Source organism: Oryctolagus cuniculus, chromosome 6 (assembly GCF_964237555.1).
Source record: "Oryctolagus cuniculus chromosome 6, mOryCun1.1, whole genome shotgun sequence".
Taxonomy (NCBI): domain Eukaryota; kingdom Metazoa; phylum Chordata; class Mammalia; order Lagomorpha; family Leporidae; genus Oryctolagus; species Oryctolagus cuniculus.
Window position 1 is genome coordinate 17,518,851 of NC_091437.1, and position 18,131 is coordinate 17,536,981.

General features: G+C 39.2%; 1 protein-coding gene across 1 annotated transcript in view; it reads right to left on the reverse strand.

The window, feature by feature from the left end:
• The window catches only part of FBN2 (fibrillin 2), a 240,425-nt gene that overhangs the window by 151,156 nt on the left and 71,138 nt on the right, over positions 1–18,131 (reverse strand). Inside the window, exon 7 of the mRNA XM_002710087.5 lies at positions 12,433–12,558. Within this exon, the coding sequence (XP_002710133.2) occupies positions 12,433–12,558 (126 nt within the window). The remainder of the gene's footprint in view (positions 1–12,432; positions 12,559–18,131) is intronic.

Sequence of the window (18,131 nt, forward strand, 5' to 3'; positions counted from 1 at the left end):
AACTTCTGCCTGTATACTTACAACTATAATTCATGCAGTTGGAAATGTTTTCAACAATATCATATTGGTGGAGAAAACACAGGGTGATAGTATCTAAAGTGAGCAAGGCTGCAGGCAGAAAGCATTTTGTTGATCTGTCCCACTGTCATTTCGTATAATCTCTTAATTAGTTCTTCCCTGACCCTTGGAAATCTCAGACTCTGTCCATCGGGTATCCCCTCCCTTTCACAGGGACAAAAAACTGAAAACCCCAGAGCTCTAAGCCCTCCTCCAGTTAAAGCTTTCCCTCTGCCTCAGCTTGGGCCTCCCCTGTGACTGGAAGTCTTCATGATCGATGGGCATGGCTGTCCTCTTTCTTTGCACTTCCGCTACCTTCTTCCCTGGCAAGCAGCCACTAAGACCACTCAAGGCTTCAGCAGGGAAGGGACAGGACAGGGACTAGAAACAAAGGTCCTATCTCATTGGTTGAGTTGTCATCTCATGGATTTTTCTACCTTGGTCTCCTTTACTGGTTCATTCTCATCTTCTGGACATCTGACTGCTGAAGTTGCTCTAGGGATCAGCACCTGAACTGCTTCTCCTCAAAATGTTCCCATGGTGGATCTTATCCAGTCTCAGAACGTTAAGTATCAACTACTAAGATGAAGACTAGAAAACTTGTATTGCTAGCCTTGATCTTGTCCTTGAACTTGACTTACAAATTCAACTGCAAATATCTACTTAGATGTCTAATAGACGTCTCAAATTAACCAAGTAAAACTAAGCCCCTGGTAACTTTCTCCTGTACTATGTTCTATCCACAGACACTATCCATCTCAACAGAAACGCCAACCTTTCAGTTCCCCAAATCTTGGAATTACCTAATTCTTCTCCTAACTGAACCACTTCTAAATAAACCTCTGGCTGAAGACCATGAAATCTCACTTAGATTACCATAGTGGCCTTCTAGTGTGTCTCCATGTTTCCACATTCATCTTTACTATCTTCTTACTACCCAGCAGCCCAGAGTAAATCTTTGTTTTAGATTTATTTATTTATGTAAAAGAGTTATAGAAAGTGAGGGGGAGACACAGAGGCAGAGAAAGAGAGAGAGACAGAGAGAGACAGAGAGAGATCTTCTGTCTGCTGGTTCCCTCCACAAATGGCCACAATAGCCAGGGTTGGGCCAGGCGGAAGTCAGGAGCCAGGAGCTTCATCTGGGTCTCCAATATGGGTACAGGGGCCCAAGTGCTTGGGTCATCTTCCACTGCTTTCCCGAGAACTGGATGGGAAGTGGAGCAATTGGGAGTCGAACTGGCACACATATGGGATGCCAGCACTGCGGGTGTTGGCTTTATCCGCTACACTAACAGCACTGGACCGAAGAATAAACCTTTTAAAATTAAGGTCAGAGGGGCCAGCACTGTGGTGCAGTGAGTTAACACTCTGGTCTGAAGTATCAGCATCCCATATGGGCGCCGGTTCAAGACCTGGCCACTCCACTTCTGAGCCAGCTCTCTTCCTGGGAAAGCAGGAGAAGATGGCCCAAGTCCTTGGGCCCCTGCACCCACGTAGGAGATCCAGAAGAAGCTCCTGGCTCCTGGCTTCAAATTGGCGCAGCTCCAGATTGGGGAGTGAACCATCGGATGGAAGACCTCTCTCTCACTCTCACTGCCTCTCTTCTCTCTGTGTAACTCTGACTTTCAAATAAATAAATAAATAAATCTTTTTAAAAAAATTTAAGGCCAGAATATTTCACTCTTTAGTTCAAAACTCTACAGTGGCTCCCATCTGGAGAGCTCCAAGTCCAAGGTGCCTACCACAGTCTGCAAAGGCCCTGAGACTGTGCATCTCTGAATCCCTCTCCTACTCCTTTAGAGTGGTGAGATCCTGGTCACTCTGCTCCAGTCACAGCTGCCTCTGTCTCAACCTGCAACACCTCATGCATGCCATGCCTCTGCCTTGGGCCACTGCACCTGCTGGGTCGTCAGGACCTCTCAGACATCCATGGTTTGTTCCCTCATCTCCTTCAGATCTGTGTTCACATAGCCCCAGGTCAGTGACTTTCCCTGGCATCCATGTAAAATCTCATAACCTAGGCAGTCGTAGGAGCACAGCCCCTTGCCAGTTCATTCAGTGAACCTCCCTGCCATGACGCCCTCAACTGCAGGTGGAAAACTTATGTGTCCGTTGCCATTCCCTCTCTGGCGATGCAGAACTGAGCCTTCCCAGGTGTGACTGGGGCTCTACTCCCCACCACCCTGACCCCTGCACTCCAGTTCATGGACAGTGCTTCCCAAAAAACACCCTTGAAACTGTTTCCTCCACGTCTCTACAGGTTCTCTTTTTACATGGCCTGGAAGTGAATGATGAACACGAAAGGCAGAGGATCTTTGCTTTCCTACCCCCACTGCCCACTCCCACTGCTTGCCAGTTATGCTAAAGCACAAGAGAGTTACGCAGAGTGCAGTGCTTGTCCTAAAAGCACACAGGAAAGTTTAATCAGCTTCCTGGAGAGGAACAGATTCTGGAATGCATTTTATTGGTGAAACCCACACTCTTGATTTCTGACAGAAATATTAATATTTAATTAAACCAGATGCTACACATAGGGGGTTTATATATGCTAGTGTACAGAGTTTATGTAAAATACAGTCTCGCTCTTTGTGGAAAAAACATCAAAGTAATAATCTTTCATCTTGGCGCTAAGGAAAGTAAAGATACAGATAAAATATTGTAAAACAAAATTTAATTTCAAACAAATGCCAGAATATTATACTTCTTATTTTTCTTTATTAGTTAACTATGAAAAATATTTTTCTGTCATGGTAAATTAAGGAAAGGATTCTATGTGGGAAGAAAAATTATGATAATCTAATTTGTAAACAGCTTATCCTATAGGCTTATTAAGTTGAACTAATTTCCTAAGCCTACAACTAAATTTTCATAGTACGGTTTTATTAAGGCATTGGATAAGAAATGTTTTTCACTAATTCCAACTTTTTTATTAGAAAATATCTTCAAGGACTTCAAATCTGACTTGTTTAGAATCCAACAAAACAAGAAAGCAACCTCTGACTTTGTTTTCCAGTATTATTTAACAACACGTTTTGCTTTTGCAATTCTTTTTCTTTGAATTGCCTACTAGGGGGCTGGTACTGTGGCATTGTAGGCTAAGCCTCTGCCTGTGGCACGGGCATCCCACTTGGTTACGAGTTTGAGTCTGGCTGCTCCTCTTCAGAACCAGCTGCCTGCTAATGGCCCAGGAAAGGAGCAGAAGACATCAGAATGTCTGGGATCAAGCTCTGGATTCTAATTCTAGCATTCTGCTAATGTACACCCTGGGAACCAGTAGGTGTTGGCTCAAGAACGCAGAACTTGGTTCTTCTGTAAGTAAAGTTGTATGAGAACACAGCCTTGTTCAGTGTTTCTGCACTGTCTATGACTGCTTCTGCACTACAGTACCAGAGTTGAGTTCATGCAAGAAAAACCAGGCAAAGCCTGGAATATTTACCATGTAGATCTGATGCAGGAAGGCCCAGGACTTAGAATGTCTCAAAGGGTCTTGAGAAGTTCATTTCAAGGTAAAGAAATGAAACAAGAGCTCATAGTGTTGGGGTAAGGCTTATACAACGGTGACAGTTCAGGATGTCCCCAGAGAAGCTGCCCTTGAAAGCCAGCCTCTTCTATCAGAGGACTGGAAAACGAGGGTGACAGACATGCTCTGAGTTAAACTGAAATACTGAAGGCCCCACTGCCTTCAGTATGACGGTTCTCTCTTTTACAAGGCTTCATTTTTTTTATGACTGCCAAATACCCAACAATGATTTTGCTACATAAGAGGGCTTTATTACAATCTAACACAGGCAGGAAAAAAGGAAGAGCTGTTTTGGACCTTGAGGTGGCACAGCCATCAGGGTATTCTGTCTCTAAAGAGAGAAGGGTCATTGTGATTTGCAGTCACACAATCCTGGTGGCTCCCCCAAGAATCTGGAAGATGAAACCTATAACTAAAGAATACATTAATACTTCAAACTAGCATCTATAGCTAATCAAGTCAAACCACACTAAATTATACAGAGTAGCACAAAGCTGCCAGGCACTGTGGCCCAAATTCTCCCATCACTCACTGGAATTCTTGCCAAGCTGTGGACAACACAAATCTGCAAATGAGCCTTTCATTTGTTCTATGTATGCTCTTGCTAGGGTCTCAGATTGCTTTCATAATTAAACCAAAAGGGGCCAGTGCTGTGGCATGGAAAGTTTATACACTGTTTGTAGCTCTGGCATCCCATATGGGTGCTGGTTCAAGTCCTGGGTGCTGCACTTCTGATAAAGCTCCCCGCTAATGCACCTGGGAAAGCAGCACAAGATGGCCCAAGTGTTTGGGCCCCTAAAGCCATGTGGGAAACTCAAATGAAGTTCCTGGCTTCAGTAAGGCCAAGGCCCAGCTGTTGCAGCCATTTGGGGAATGAACCAGTGGATGGCAGATCTCTCTCTCTCCCTCTAACTCTGCCTTTCAAATAAATAAAATAAGTCTTTAAAAATCAATTAAATCACAAAAGACAGGTTAATAAGCAAAATAGGAAATTCAAGTCTTGTAGGAAAACTAAAGCTTACATAAAAACACAGTAGTTTCTTTAATATCCATGACATTAAAAGAAACATCCTCATACTATAACTTAAAGTATTCACTTAAATTGTGTGCCACCTGGATTACGGGCTGTGTGCGCAACTTCCGATGTAAATCATTTAGTTTAGGTTGAAATGGAAGGAATGAAGTGACTGTAGTAACCTCCCATGAAATACTGCTGTGAGTTAATAATCTCAAAGTTATCCACATTGCTTCACACATGCATCGTTAACAGTGAAGTGATCTGGAGGGACAAACGGAAAGGCTTAGATGAACCTGCTGGAGTGGTCAGCGCTAACTCTGCCTCCATGGTCACCTGCAGGCTGCCCTCCTAGAGCTCCTGCCATTCCTCCTTGCTCACTTCTCCTGGATGTGACATTTCCATTTAGGAGGCACAGAGGGAACTCTGAAAGCTGGCTTGAAAACACCGCTGCTAGGATGCTCTTCCCAAGTGGTTTATAAAAATGCTCTGGCTTCCACAAGGGTAATTTTTAAAGTTAATAGAAGACTGGAATTAAAACATAAGCTTATTGTGGTACAATAAATGCATGCATACTTTTGTCATACACATTTTCCATGACTATTTTTTTAAGATTTATTTATTTGAAAGGCAGCGCATCACAAATAGAGGGGGAAAGACAGATTTTCCATCCCTCATTAACTCCCCAAAAGGCCACAACAGCTGGGTCTGGGCCAGGCAGAGCCAGGAACTCCATTCTGGTTTCCCACATGGGTGGCAGGGGCCCAAGTAGTGAGTCCATCTTCTGTTGCTTTCCCAGGCACAAGAGAGGGAGCTGGACAGGAAGCTGAGCAGCTGAGACCCAAATCAGTGCTCTGCAATGGGATGCTGGCATCACAAACAGCTTAATCCTCGACCCCACAAAGCTAGCCCTTCTGCAGACTTTTGAAAGATCCTTTGTATTAGGTTTTAACTCTTTTTTTTCTTTCCTTTTTCTTTTTTTAAAGACTTTATTTATTTACTTGAAAGTGAGAGTTACAGAGAGGCAGAGGCAGATAGAGATAGAGAGAGAGAGAGAGGCCATCCATCTGCTGATTTACTCCCCAAATGGCTGCAATGATTGGAGCTGAGCTGATCCGAAATCAGCAGCCAGGAGCTTCCTCTCGCAGGTGCAGGGGCACAAGGACTTGGGCCATCTCCCACTGCTTTCTCAGACACAGCAGAAACTGGATCTGAAGTGGAGTGGCCAGTAGCCAAATTGGTACCCATATGGGATGCTGGTTACTGCAGGCAGTGGCTTTACCCGCAACATCACAATGCCAGCCCCAGTATTAGATTTTAACTCTTACCACACATTCTGTGAATACAACAAAGAGATCAAAAGAGGATAAATGGTCCTTTAGAAAATCAAAAGGACTCTGGGCCCCAGGGTGCAGCTCCCACCTGAAGAAGACACCTGGTTCTGCAGCACAGAGTGCACACACGTGGCTGACCATACACTGAGCACTGTTCACAGCAGGAACAATGTCTACTGGCAGGAAAGTGATGAGCACATGAGGGGATAGCCACACATGAACTATTTTATCCTATTCCAAAGAAGGAACTAGAACAACCTGTAACCGCAGTCATAATACGAAGCAGACAAAGTTTAACCCAGAATTTGATTTTCTTTGTAAATTTCAAGTGATTGTAAGAACAATGATGATGATGAAAATGCAATATACGGAGATGTGATCAAACTCTACAAAGACAAGCAAGGAAATGAGGAAGCTCAATACAAAGTGATGGGGATGAAGGCAGGCAGCAACACGCTTAGATGCAGGCTGCTTTTGCTTTTAGTCACATTATGGGTGCTTTTTACCACAGCACCACGTTTAACATAACTGGGAGATGGGCAGCATTTGCCTAGTGACTGACACTGGTTAAGATGCTCCTGTACCCTACTGCGGTGCCTGTGTCCAATTCTCACCTCCATTTCTCAAAGTTGCCTCTGATACAGACCCTGGGGGCACTACTGATGGCCTACGTAGTTGGGTTCCTGCCACTCATGTGGAGACTTGGATAGAGTTCCTGGCTCCTGGCTTCAGCCTAGGTCAGTCTTTTCCACCAAGGGGTTCAGAAGACTGAACGAACAGATGGATGCCCTGTCTCTGAAAAGCCCATCATTTCTCCATCACAAGTATAGATACGATACCTTCTTAGAATTAAAATTAACAGATTAATATTTCTGTACCCTTGTAGCTGACAGATTCACTGGGAATTTATGTCTGTTTTTCAGCATTCTCACTAGCACATTTTGCCACTAAACTTTTTATTTTACCCAATTATACAGGTAAAAAATGATGTCATTTTGTACCTCCTTATCATAGTAAAGATAAATGTATTTTAGTGTATTTAACAGTCAATGGTATTTCCCTTGCTATCAATAATTTTTAAAGATTTATTTACTTATATTTACTTATTTATTTAAAGGGTAGAGTGACTGAAAGTGAGGAAGCTCTGGAGCAAATATAGCAGACTCAAATCTTGGCTCTGTTATTTCTTACCCAAACAACTCTAAGAAAGTTACTCAGTTCGCTCTTTGGTAAAGTGAGTTAATTATAATAACCATCCTGACAGCTCTGTTGTGCAAACTGAAATGGTTTAATTATTGCCTAGAATACAGTAAAGTGTTCAATAAATACTAGTTTTTGTATGGTGCATATAACCCACTGTCAAAGTCAGGTAGAAGAAATAGTTTAAAATAAAGTGTGATAAGTGACAGAGGAATAAATTATTTGTTATGGGAGATAGAAAAGAGGTTTGGATTCAGAAGTGCCAGCTTGTTTATTTAAGGGGGAAAAAGAGATGGATACCTGCCTCAACTTTCACAAATTTATTTCTAAGAATTTTAAAAGGAGATCATTTTCATGGGTTCTACACTGATGATCTAGAAATTCTTACTATTTCCAATACTCACAATCCCTTTAATTCAACCTCCATTTTAGTATGTAGTTTGCCATTTAGCAATCAGTCAATGGACTTACTTATTAATAATTTTAAAATTAATATACTTTTGGCAACATGCATAAAAGCAAGAACTTTTCAGTCAAGTATGAAAAGTTTATTTTCCATGGTTTATCAATGCAGAGCTGGAACCACAGGGAAAGAGACTGTGCCAACAAGTTTTATAAGGTTCATAAACATAAATAAATAAATTTGTCATCACAGATCTCAAACAACAAAATGCTATGTTAGCAGAACAAAGCTGTAGAGTCTTCAGAATAAATTACCAACAACTTTCTGACTCACAAAGAACCATTGAAGGGAACTTTCCAATACAGTGATGATCTTTTCCTGCCTCCCATATAATCCAGGAAAGACTAAGAGCTCCAGGAATGTAAAAGAAAGTATAGTCTGGAAGGGGAAGGGGTGGTCACACAAGGACATCTGGCACCTACTTGGGCTTTATCCATATGGACCTCTATATATATATATATATATATATATATATATATATATAATCCATATTTTATTTATACAGATGGAAAATGCTGGACCGTTTTCTGATGTGCCGCGTCCTATCATAAGGATGTGTTTTCTTCCCTTCCTTACCAAAATGAAACAGATCCTTGGGTTAATGGATATCTGAATGGAGTAGGTGACTGAGAAATCTTTCTGAAGTGAGGAAATGGTTGACTGCACTGAAGAACCGGTATGCACACTGCCTGACAGAATTAGGAAATCAGGCCTTGGAACCGCGCTAGCCTGGGAGAAATAAGAGGTGACTGCAGCGGGCATCATGAGTAGTTTTGCAGAATTTGGAGCCCTGAGAAAAGGCGGCGGGTGGAGGGAGGGTGGCAGCACTGATTCTCCGTCACACATGCATGAGAAACAGCAAGGGAGACAGAGCACAGAGAAATAAATTCTTTTCTAGTTTGTGCTCAGATTTATAGCTTAAACAGTAGTTTATACCTAAATGTGAAGGAAGAGAGGTTCAGCACAATCTACAAGAGATTTTCTACATTAAAGTCGGACACGACGCCATCCCTACCACTTTTTAAAATTTTAACACCAACTATACAAAATCCCAAATCTGGGACAGAATAAGTCTTGCAGGATGAGATTCCAGGTAAGAAGACATCCCAAAGAATGAGCAGAAAGCAGAGGCATCACCTTTAGGTACCACAGAGGACAATGACACAGGTCTAAAACACCCAGCTGCACTGACTATGCTCCTGCTCTGTCAATGGCAACCAGGGTAAAATCAAATCATGAAGAAAACTGAAAGAGTCAGATAAAGGCAAAATTCCCTTGATGAAAACCATTAGCCTCTTTCCAAATACAACTTTAACTCTGGGCTCACATTTTAACTTCTCTTTGAACATGCAACCCAAATCAAATAAACTAACTTCTTAGGCATCCTCCTCCCGATTCATCAAGATGAACTGTCAGTGGACAGCATTCCAGGCTCTGGGCTGTAGCACGAAACAAGACAGAGTCTCTTCTCAAGGATCTCACTCAAAGGCTGGAGCAGACAGTCAAGAGACAAGTACATGCACAAAACACCAACACAACTGCTAAAACTTAGTGAGCTCATGTCATAGCTTCTTATTGAGAATATCAACAAATCCCAGTCACTGAAACCCAAAGTGCTGGTGTTGCCTCTCTTACTTCTGAACAGACTTACTAACTTAAAAGACTAAAAAAGGTTTCTATAAAAATTTTATTGCTGTATCAACAGAAATATGAAATACACTAAACCAAAACACATCACTTTAAAAATAAATTTGCCAATACCACTATACTTCATATTTACAGTGTAATTCACTTGACATTAAGTTGTCTTTCCTTCAATAGTTGGTCAAAATTGATTGCAAAGGTTCTATTTTTATTTACAGCCAACATTAACTTTATGGCCACATATTTTTACATGGACACTAACCTATTCATGAACTAACTCCAGTCAAAACATGTTACCAAAAATAATAACAGTTCAGAATTCTTCTAGATATATGATACTGCCAATTATATTATATAATTGGCATATATATATATATATAAGCAAATACCACTTGTTCTTTTACCTAAAGGAGAAATATTACTCTAAAAATTGGTAATAGCCACTTTTAAGACGTATCTAAATAAATATGACTTTAATACAAGGCTTCATAAAACCTTTAGATTTCACATTCTCTACTTCTTCCAATTCTGCTATTCCACACCAATCCCAAATACAAAATCAGATCATTCTTCCTGGGCAATGGTAAAATGGATTTTGCTGCCCGGGAAGGAAGTAAAGAAAGACGTGACTGGATTCTGGATTCTGGGCATTCCCTACAATTACATCAACTGCTCTCCTCCTTTTTTTTTTTTTTTTTTTTTTTTTACAGGCAGAGTTAGATAATGAGAGAGAGAGAGAGAGAGAGAGAGAGAGAGAGAGAGAGAGAAAGGTCTTCCTTCTGTTGGTTCATCCCCCAAATGGCTGCTACTGCCAGCGCACTGCACTGATCCGAAGGCAGGAGCCAGGTGCTTCCTCCTGGTCTCCCATGAGAGTGCAGGGCCCAAGCACTTGGGCCATCCTCCACTGCCTTCCCAGGCCACAGCAGAGAGCTGGACTGGAAGAGGAGCAACTGGGACAGATTCTGGCACCCCAACCAAGACTAGAACCCGGGGTGCTGGTGCCGCAGGCGGAGGATTAGCCAAGTGAGCCACGGCGCCGGCCTGCTCTCCTTCCTATAGGATATAGACAAGTGCTGCAACAAGAGTTGCACTGGCTTTCTCGAAACTGGCTAGGCTCTGTGTGTTACTTGATATATTGTGAAGTCAAAAAGGCTCACTGCATTTTCAACTAAGAACAAATTGATTGCTATAAAATGGAAATATCAGTCACTGTAATCAGTCAGTGGTCATGCCTTCTCACCTGTAATCAAATACTATCTTTGTTCCCAGTACGCCACATTTAGATCTGGTCTGAGTTTTATTCCAGAAACATAAAATGGAAAAGTAATAAAAGGCTGAGAACAATAATTAATCAATCCAAAAAAAAAAAAAGAAAAGAAAAGAAAAGAAAAAGAATACCCAAGAGGGAAAACACAAAAATTAGCAAAGAAACAGCAACACTACTCAGATTTCTGCAGATCTCCAAGTTTCTGCTAATTTAAGTAACTCAGAAATTTCTCCCAACTATTTTTCTTAATCTGTCCACTACAGGCCGACTTTCACGGCCCACACTGTATTTAAGTAGTGTAAAACACTTGAGCATTCTTGGGAAAAGTTTCAGAGGGAATTTATTTCACCCTTAAAATAATCAGTTACATCTTCACTGCCTTCTTTATGGAGTGAATACACAATTAACTTTAAAAATATTAAGATCAGTTGGAGCTAACAATGAATGAAGAGCAAATGGAAAATTCAGGATGAAACAGGCCATGAGCATTTATGGTTTCCGAAGTTGAGACAATGTCCTGTGCACCACAGCCTACCTCCTGATAACAGAGCTCAGGTTCCTATGCGCCCGCAGCCCACCTCCTGTCTGGTAATGTAGCTGATGTTCCCATTTACTTTTTATGTTTAAACTCTAGATTTTGCCTTTTTCCAATTTTCTGTTCTACAGAGAGGGGTTACAATTCTTTATAAACATTTATAACCAAACAACAAAATATAACCTCAAATACTGACTTTCAGACAGAGAAAGAAGGAAATACTTGAATTCATGAGAATTCTTATGGCACACACTAAAAAGTTACTCTTTTTTTCTTTTTTTTGACAGGCAGAGTGGACAGTGAGAGAGAGAGACAGAGAGAAAGGTCTTCCTTTTTGCCGTTGGTTCACCCTCCAATGGCCGCCGCGGCCGGCGCACCGCGCTGATCCGATGGCAGGAGCCAGGAGCCAGGTGCTTTTCCTGGTCTCCCATGGGGTGCAGGGCCCAAGCACCTGGGCCATCCTCCACTGCACTCCCTGGCCACAGCAGAGAGCTGGCCTGGAAGAGGGGCAACCGGGACAGAATCCGGCGCCCCAACCGGGACTAGAACCCGGTGTGCCGGCGCCGCTAGGTGGAGGATTAGCCTAGTGAGCCGCGGCGCTGGCCTAAAAAGTTACTCTTGACCATCTTCAGAAAACTATCTTACATGAAAAACTGATTTAAGTAATAGAATAATAAAAAGATAAACATTATACCAGTACTCTCGAAGTGTCAACACTACTGTAAATATCCATGACCACTAAATATACATACACTTAGAAACTTCCTGAATTTTATAATAATGGTGAAAGTTTTAAACACAGATAAATATAAAATGTGACTTATTCTATAGGAATAATGCTGGTGGAGCTTATATTTTGATATCAAAATCCATATTTCATATTTCAAAGAACTATCCTTTCACAGGGTACTTGCACTAATTTCTAAATCCTTCCTGGGTAAATTGTGCTTCTTTAGTAATTTGGTGTCTTGTCAAGAATTAATATTCAATACAGCAATTAAAATATTTTATAATATATGACAGTGCAAAATATTAATGTATATCATACATGACACTAAATTTCACTTGGACTTCTCTCTATCCTAATTTTAATATTTGATAAATTTCACAACTGAAACAGGAAACTATTTTATTAAGGAAAAGCATAAACAGCTGTATTACTCTCCCTCTCAACAGTAACTGAGATAACAAAGTAGTAGCAAGATGTTCATTGATGCTTCCAAACCAAGCCCATGAAGCCTTTAATACCCAAATCAGCACAAACGTACTTTAGCATTATGCCAATATCTTCACGTTAAAATAAAGAATTATGAGATTATCAACAGTCTACAAAATTCCAAATGAAGCTGTTTTTCTCAAAATGAAAGTCAACAAACAGGTCTGTCTCCCACACTCACCTTCGCACTTCTGGGTAGTTTCACTCTGCTTGTGACCAGCAGGGCACCTGCACTCAAAAGAGCCCACAGTGTTGATACAACTTCCTCCTTGGCATATCCCCGGGATGGCCTGGCACTCGTCAACATCTGCAAGAACAAGGTATTTCCAACACTGACTTGGAAAATACGCACTTGTACTTCCTGAAGGCAAAGACAAACACCTGTTCTCAAGGCAATGAGGGGAGGGGAAACGAACCTCTGTGTTCATACATTTTAATTTGTCAATAGTATTATCTTACAGATCTAGCTTTGTTGCTTGCTTTTTCTCTGGGAACTTTGCTCTTAACCTCCATCTGTGTTGTGACGTGCACCATCTGTTGCGGTGCTTTGCCCCAGAACACTCTGTAATCCGTTCATTCTCCCGGTGATAGGCAGGCACCTGGTCTCACTACCTCAGTGAATGATACAAGGAGCGGACCCACTCTGCCCCTTGATGGAGATGAGTGCGATGGACGCTGAAGACTCAAAGATGCTCTTTAACCCTACGCTGTGGACCCAGAGCAGAATGAGCAGGCTGTAGGGGATACACATAGTTGATAGGATCAAAGAGTGGCCAAGGTTCCTCGCAGTGCCTGTGGCAGTCCTCACACTACTAGCAGTCAACACACCTAGAGTGGTCTACACACACCTACTGTTCATGAGGCCTGCGTTCCCCTTCCCTGCCAACGTGAGACTACTACTCCATGTCGTAATCTCTGCCCTAATAATTATAAAAGGGCATTAACGGTTCTTTCAGCTCTCATTTCTACACTTACTAGTGATATCAGGTTTTTATTCCCTCATCTGAAAATAATCTATCCATATCCCTTAAACAGTATTACTCTTGAGTTTGCTGACATTTATCCTAAATTTAAATTTAATCAACTTTAGACATTGCAATTATTTTCCTTATGTTTTAAACTGTGTACTAATCTCATATATTTAGGGAAAAATCCTTAATACAAATAAAATCAAATTCAACAAACTGTAATAAAGCCTTTTCAAACAAAATTTGAGATTCTACAAGAAATGTTAAATGAAGTTCTTCAGGCAAAATGAAGTGAAGTTGAAATTACACACACAAAAAAAGGAAAGCACTGAAAATGGTACATATGTTATTTAGCAAACTTAGAGGTAACTGCTAACTATAATACTACATATTTTAGAGGTTACAGCAGACATAGAAGCAAAAAGTATGACAATAGCATGGGGCACTAAAGAAGGAGGTGCAAAAATACTATTGTCATGTTATTACAGCAGGAGTGAAATGGCATAATGCTATTTGAAAACAGGACACGGTAAGTTAAATACGTACAGCCAAACACTAAAATATAGAGATATAACTAATAATCCAATTGAGGAGATTAAATTTGACACAAAAATATACTCAGTCTAAAAAGAGGCAGGCAAAGAGAAAAAGGAACAAAAACCAGATGGGACAAATGGACAAGACACAGTATAATACTTACTTAAACTCATTAACATAATTCTGAAACATATATAAATAATCAAATTTAAAAGGTTTAGATACTCAGCTTTTATTTTTAAAAAATGAGATCCCTTTGACAGCTTAAAAGGTGAAAGACTAAAAATAATATTAAGTACTCATTAATCAAAATAAATGAGTTCCAATGTTAATATTATACAAAGTGCTCATCAGATGAAGAAATATTACCATGAATACAGATGGACATTTCATAATGAAATAATACTACTAAATGTGTATGTACTGATTACAAAACAATATAAAACATTATACACATAAATACTGAATACCTGGAGCAAACAGAACTTTAGAAATAAAACTGAAAAAAAAAAAAACCAGACACACCCACAACTATAGTGGCAATTTCCTTACTTCTTGTTATAACTAATCAACCAAGTAGACTGAAAATCAGTAGGGACATGTAAGATTTAAACTGAACTTTCAAACAACTTATTCTGACATTTACATAACATTTCTCTCTACTTTAGCAGAACACACATTATTTTCAAATGCACACAGAATATTACCAAGAGAGACTATATTCTGAGGCCATCTAAAAGTTCCATTAACTATAAAAGAGGACTGAAATTCCAAAGTATTGCTGTATGTTTTTAAACATAACAAAGTTAAACTAGAAATTAATAATGAAAGACATTCAGAACACTCTGAAATATTTATAATTTAAATAATATACTTTGAAGTAATACATGGATCAAAAACTAAATCACAGAAAAATTAGACTGTAATAATTCTAAATTAAATGAAAATGATAGCATACTATATCAAAATCTGTGGGATTTAGCTTAAGTGGTTCTTAAAGGTAATCTGAGTAATTAAAATTCTTAAATTATAAAAAGAGAAAGTTAAAACAGTAAACTAAGAAAAACAGTAAAAAGAAAACAGTAAACTAAGTTTTTAGTAAGAAACTAAAAAAGAAAAGCAAATTAAATCTAAAGTAAATATAAGAAAATAACAACTATACATATAAAACAGAGATTATTAATGACTACAAAATCAGGCTTTTTAAAAATATCAGCAAAACTGATAGATCTTAATGCTGATCAAAGAAGAAAGAAATTATCAGCACAACAGATGAAAATAAGCCTATCACTACAGACTCCATATAAATTGAAAAGATCAAAGGAAACCATATAAACAACCTTAATGAACTAAATTCTTAATTTAAATGAGATGTATACATTTCTTGAAAGGTACAAATATCACGGATTACTCAAGAACAACTAAACAGGTGCTAGTGTGTGGTAAGCAGGTTAAGTTGCCACCTGTGATGCCAGCATTCCATATATGTGCACTGGTTTGAATCCTGGCTGCCCCACTTCTTATCCAGCTCCCTGCTAATGCTCCTGGGAAACCAGTGGAAAATGGCTGAAGTACTTACATCCCTGACACCCTTGTCAGAGACCTGGATGGAACTTCAGGCTGGTTTGGCCTTTTATGAAATGAACTAGCAGATGGAATATATATATATAATATATATATAGATGGAATATATATATATATATGGAATATATCCCTTTATATCTCTCTCTCTCTACCTTTCAAATAAATTTTTTTTGTTTTTTTAGAGGTTGGTGCTGGCATCCCATACAGGTGCTGGTTCGAGTCCCAGTTGCTCCACTTCCGATCTAGCTCTCTGCTATGGCCTAGGAAAGCAGTAGAAGATGGCCCAAGTGGGAGACCCAAAAGAACCTTATGGCGAGTGAACCAGCAGAAGGAAGACCTTTATCTCTGTCTCCTCTCCCTCTCACTGTCTGTAATCTACCTCTCAAATAAATAAATAAAATCTTAAAAAAAGTACACAACAAAAGGCACAACAATTCTATAAAATTTTAACTTATCAACTGTGGCAATATACAAAAAATTAATGCAAGATTAACAGGTGGAGTTTATCTCAGGAGTTTAAGAGTTTAAAATTGTTTTTAAAAATTATTTATTTGAGAGTCAAAGAGATAAGAGTGAGAGCTCCCATTTACTGATTCACTCCTCAAATGCTCACAATGAGACATCTGGGCTGGGCTGACGCTGGGACCAAGGACTGAACTCAGGTGACCCATGTGGATGGCAGAACCCAATTACCCGAGCCATCAGCAGGAAGCTGGAATTATTACTGAACCAGGAACTCCGATACGGGACCTGGGCATCCTAACCACCATCCCACTGCTAGGCAAAATGCCTGCCTCTAAGGGTTTCTTCTTAAACATTTGAACATCAATCGGTGTAACTTATATTTACAGATTTAAGAAGAGAAAGCATGTGCTATCTCACTGATGGTGCATACAAGTGACAGAACTAAGCACTAAGTCATGATTTAAAAAACCTCAGTAAATCAGGAATGAAAGGAAGGATCTTCAACCTGATAAAGAGAAGGTGTACAAAACTATAGCTAACACCCTGTACGTGATTTGGGCAAATCTTGTATTTACTTTTTGATCTTTCATTTCATACTTATTTTAATATACACATAAATTTCCCTTACATTCTTTCTCTGTAAGAACAAATAATGTACTAGATGTTTATAATAAATAAACACTTCCTATCAATAAATACATCAGCTTATGTGACTCAGCTATAATCTTATCAAACATGCACACAGGCTAGCGTAACAGATTTCTTAATGTGACATGTTAAATGATAAAATAGTACATCCCATTGAGACAAACAGCAGACAGAGAAGAAAATTAAAACCATAATCACTGATACAAGTTAGCAGTCTGTTTTTTCAGTCTTTGCATCACACACAAGCCGAATGGATTCAGCAACCAGGAGCTCCTTCTACACAGGGTGGTTCTGCACCCAGCTTTCTTCAATTAAAAATATTTTGTGGATATGTATCTCCATATTGGTATTTATCAACCAACCCTATTATTTTTTAGTAGGCCCAGAGACTGGCATATTTTTGGGTTTAAGTTAGAAAACTCAAGCCTACGAAAGGGCTTGGCATCCTTATTATTTCTCCTCATTTTAGCTATATCTATAAAATACCAACAGTCCAAAGATTTTGTGCTGAGATTAGATTTTAGGGTCTTATTGAAGGCCAACTGATGTAACTAAAATCAGACTGACCTTAATCAAATATGTTTACGGACTGAGCAGTTTAATTCACGACATTTCAAACTTCATTACTGTACAATGTACTGCATGCCCAGCCTCATTACAGTGTGGTATGAAACACGCCTGGACACCTTTTTCCCTGCCAGATGAATTAGAGAAAGAATATTACAGTACAAGCTACAAAGGCCAGATCTAAAAATCCTTTTATTCTATTCATAAAACCTTAGACTATATATTTAGTAGATTCAGTATTTTTTCAAAGGAAAAAGTCATCCAACATTACATGGCATAATTTGCAATAATCTCAAAAGTATTTTCATGGAAGAAGAAAGAAAGCTTTATTAGTAAAGTCTCCTACACCACGTAACTATACTGAACTAATTTCTTACAAGCAGATCATGTGAGAGGTTAAGATAAAAAAGGAAAATTTTAAGATATACTATGTAAGTATCCAACTTGGACTTGGAAGCACATGGTAAGTACTTTCTATAAAAACAAGCACTGGAAGCTTCAGACTTTCAGAGGATGCAGATTTCTCCCTACTCAGAACCTGAGCGTAGGAAGCCAGTACTGGGCAACGACTTTCCACCACTCAACACTGTGCAGATGCATTTCTGTTCATCCCTTCAATTCAGGCACAATTTTATTTATTTCTTTAAATGCTGAATTACTTCAAATCACACATAAGGATTTTATAGTCTAAAATTTAATTTTATGAAACTTAAACCTTAAATAATCACTTCAGTCCATGAGTATTTAAAGATGTAAATAATCCTGCAAACCTTTGTTTATGAACTCACTTATTTCCTTACTTCTATTGGTAAACTTACCCTAAAAGATTAAGCTTATTTTATTATATAAATTTCCATGAGGTGCTACATCATTTTTAGGTCATGTTCAAATATAGGAAAATGCATGCAGTGATACAGGCATATAAAAATGGTTAATTTAATTTATATGTGTGGAAACCAAGGGATGCAAAAGCTATTATGAAATTTGATAGTGTGTGTTTTTAACTTTTCCCACCACCAAATTAAAACCATTTTCAAGATGGAAGTTTATTCATATACTTTCTAGACACACACAAAGAATATTTTATTTTTATATAAGAATCAGATTAAGT